The sequence below is a fragment of the Teleopsis dalmanni genome, chromosome 2 (genome assembly GCF_002237135.1).
Source record: "Teleopsis dalmanni isolate 2A chromosome 2, ASM223713v2, whole genome shotgun sequence".
NCBI classification, from domain to species: Eukaryota; Metazoa; Arthropoda; class Insecta; order Diptera; family Diopsidae; genus Teleopsis; species Teleopsis dalmanni.
In genome coordinates this window covers 98,440,243-98,444,135 of record NC_051847.1, presented here as the reverse complement: position 1 = coordinate 98,444,135, position 3,893 = coordinate 98,440,243, and the positions used below count along the sequence as shown (strand labels likewise).

Below are 3,893 nucleotides of genomic sequence, written 5' to 3'. Positions count from 1 at the left end.
ACTCATTTCTTGAAGGGAATATTGTCTGGAAGTTCCTTTCGAAGTCTATACACGGATTCAGATAATCCGATGTCATCCTATACAGACAATTTGGCACTGTACCTAGAATCCGACTATGTCCATATGTTCGTTCTAACCATACGCCTGTTACTTTCAGTCTTACAGCGCTATTACAAACCATGTTTTTAATGTGAAGATCAATAGGTAGCAAATGCAGCATCACATTTAGGGCGTCTGAAGGAGTTGTCCTAAAAGCTCCTGTGATGCCTACACATGCCGTCCTCTGAATTCTGTTAAGTTTGTCGATATTATAGCTCTTGTTTAGAGTCGGCCACCATACGACAGCACCATATGTGAGAATTGGTCGTACAATTGCCGTGTACATCCAGTGGGTAATTTCGGGACGAATCCCCCATTTTTTGCCAAACATCCTCTTGCAAGAATAGAAAGCTACACATGCCTTCTTGATACGAAGATCGACATTGTGTTTCCAGTTTAACTTACTATCCAACAGAATTCCTAGATATTTGGCTTTTTCCGATAGTTTTAACTGTTGCCCGTTTAGTGAAGGCAACCTGAAAGCTGGTATTTTGGTTTTAGTAGTAAACAGCATCATTTCAGTTTTTCCTGGGTTAATACCTAGTCCACAACCTGTGGCCCAGGTACTTATCTTAACCAAGGCCCTTTCCATAATGTCGCTAATTATGTTAGGGAACATACCTGACACTAGAATAACCACGTCATCCGCGTACGCTACTGCTTTCACACCTATCTTATCTAGAATATTAAGAATATTATCCACGACCAGCAGCCACAGTAATGGTGAAATAACCCCTTCTTGTGGCGTACCCCTGCTGACGTGCTTCGTTTGTGTTATGCTGCCTAGCTTTGATTGAATAATCCTTGTTTTAAGCATAGTAATTATCCAATTTTTAAGCTCTTCCTCTAAACCTATTCTGGAAAGTGAGTCATGAATAGCTTTATTGCTTACATTGTTAAAAGCTCCTTCAATATCTAAGAAGGTTGCCAACGAGTATTGCTTAAAATGAATCGATTTTTCCACAGTACGAATAACCTCATGCAGAGCTGTTTCCGTAGATCTACCCTTGAGGTAAGCATGCTGGGATTTAGAGATTGGAAAGCGTTCTACCTTTTGTCTTAGGTGGAGCTCTATTACCCTCTCCATTGTTTTTAGTAAGAATGAAGTTAGGCTAATCGGCCTGTAATCTTTAGCGGACTCATGTCCGATTTTGCCTGCCTTGGGTATAAAGACTACTTTAACCTGTCTCCAACTAAGTGGTACATAACTATATTTAAGACATGCTTTGTAAATTTCCCCTAACCATGGAACCACTAAGTCTTGTAGTTTTTGCAACATAATAGGGAAAATATCGTCCAGACCTGGCGATTTATAGGGACAGAAGCTGTTAATTGAATACCTAATTTTTTCCGCTGTGACTATTTCTTCAGTCATCTGTGATGATGTGCTTGCCAAGGTGATTGAACCGTTTTCTCTAGCATCATCGTTACAGTTTGGGAAATGAGTGTCTAATAGTAATCTTAGTGTCTCAGCAGAGGTTTCAGTCCATGTGCCGTCCTCTTTCTTGAGATAAGAAGGATTTGCACTTTCCTTGGATAAAACCTTGCTGAGCCTAGCAGAGGATGAGGTTGATTCAATTGACTTACAAAATTCCTTCCAGCCATTACTTTTGGCCTTCCTGATAGCTTTCTTGTAAGCTTTAAGACATTCCCTATATTCATGCCAACTATTGTCCTTATAGCTTTCGTTAAACTGTTTTCGTGTTCTCTGCCTGAGATCACTTAATTCTGAATTCCACCAAGGTGGAAAAGATTTTTTGCTTCTACTTGTTGGACAAGATTTCTTGTAAGCTATATTAAAAGCTGCCTCAAGATTATATATCCTCTCGTCTAACTTACTAGTAGAGTCTATCTTAATTTGTCCTACTTTATTAAGTTCCACCTTAGTTACCCTTGTAAAAATATCCCATTTTATCTTCTTCGGGTTTCTAAAGGGGATGGTATGATTTGGTTTAATGTTTAAGTTGAAGAGAATCCAACTATGATCCGAAAAGGATTTCTTGTCAGATACCTTCCAATTACTAACTACAATATCTGGATTTTCGGATAGGAGTGTTATATCTAGCACTTCTTCCCATCCTTCAAACCCTTGTGAACTGGGGAAAGTGAAAGTAGGTGTTTTACCTCTGTTGCAAATTAAAAGGTTCGAATTGCTAATAAAATCAAAAAGGTACTCACCCCTGTCATTGGTTTCCGAACTGCCCCAAAGCGTATGCCGCGCATTGGCGTCACATCCAATTAACGTGGGAATATCTTTTGATGTACTTCTGTTTACTAGCGCGACTACCTCTTCCGGAGGAGCATCTCTATCATGTGCCATGTAAGCAGAAGCCACAATAAAATTTTGTCCACCTGGCATTTCGATCCTTACGACTGTTAGGTCTTTATCGCTATACTGTGGACATAAAAAGGCATTAATACATTTTTTTACTAGGATACATGATCTTGGCTTACCATTGTTCCTAATATATAAATTGTTATAATTTTTCAGCATTAGCCCCATGATGTCCTTACCTCTGACCCATGGCTCTTGCACAATGCTGACATCGACATCCTCCTCTATGAGAAAGATGGCGAGATTGTCCGATGCGATTTTCGAATGCTGAAGGTTAATTTGTGCTACTTTCAGCATTCGTGCAGGCTTACGAGGTTTCTGAAGCTTCTTCCTGAAGCTTCATACCGTCAAGCATTTTGTTAGCATCCTCTAACTCCTTGCCATCATCATCATTGCCTGTTGGGCGGAATATTTTTATTTTGGTGTACCGTACGCCAAACCTCAGCTTACAGTCCATTTCTTCCAATGGCTTCACGGATTCCTCGTTTATCGCCAGAAGAAGCGTCATATTGGTTTTTTGTGTGCCCTCGTCCTTGATGACTACCCAGTCATTCATTGGCACATTTTGGTTCTGCTGTTGTAGCAGCTGGAGAACTTTCTCATGCTCCATCTTCATAATTGGCAGCCAAATGCGGGCCCTTGGTCTTCTAGGGATATCGTTGGCTGGGATAAGCTTTAGCCTTAAACCTTCCCATGCATCACTTACCTTAGCAATGCAGTTGCCAAGAAATACTTTAGATAGCTGGTCATCACATTTGAAGACCCTGCAACCACGAACCACTTCTGATGAATCAAAGCCTGGTGTGGGGGCGTCTAGATTTGTTAGAAGGTGTTCCATCACCATTTCAGCCAGCTTGGGCTCAATCTCGCCCCATTTCTCCAGCACCTTTTTTCCATTCCCGGTAATATCATCAATGAGCGCCACCTGTAGCTCATCCCTTGCTACTTCGTTATATGCCCTTTTTGCACTCGTTGACGGTTTACTAGTATAACTCGTTCTCGCTACCTTGCTTTTTGAAGTATGGGCCGTCTCGTCCTGAGACCGATCCCTCTTCATTGCCTTTGCGGGTTTTGATAGGGTGGCCTGGTATTCGTTATACTCACCGACCACCTTCTGATATCGTACTTTGTCTGTACGGTCAAACGTCTGTTCTTTACCTTCAGCTTCATTTTTAGCAATCTTGCCAAGAATGAACATGGCCTTCTGGTACCTTTGACGTCTGATCTTTGCCTCAGACTTTTTTGATTTCTCGGCAGGCGCACTATGGCTGGCGCGCTTGTCTGCCGATTTTACTGTTATGTGCGAAATAGGCGCAGTGCGGCTGCTACTGCCTACTTTGGGTAGTATGGCGGTTTCGACTCGCTCGTTTTCTTGGCTTGATGCCAGGAGCTCGTCTTCGGAACTGGTACCTAGTTCCTTGTTAGTTTTTTGTTTATTTAATTTGTTTAAAGAATCCAT

The 3,893-nt window shown here is 41.5% G+C and overlaps 1 protein-coding gene across 1 annotated transcript; it reads right to left on the bottom strand.

Annotated features, from left to right (window-relative positions):
• Nucleotides 1–2,741: 2,741 nt before the first annotated feature.
• Nucleotides 2,742–3,893, bottom strand: LOC119675148. Its single transcript, XM_038086337.1, has one exon. The coding sequence runs from the start codon at nt 3,891–3,893 to the stop codon at nt 2,742–2,744; it is 1,152 nt and encodes a 383-aa protein (XP_037942265.1).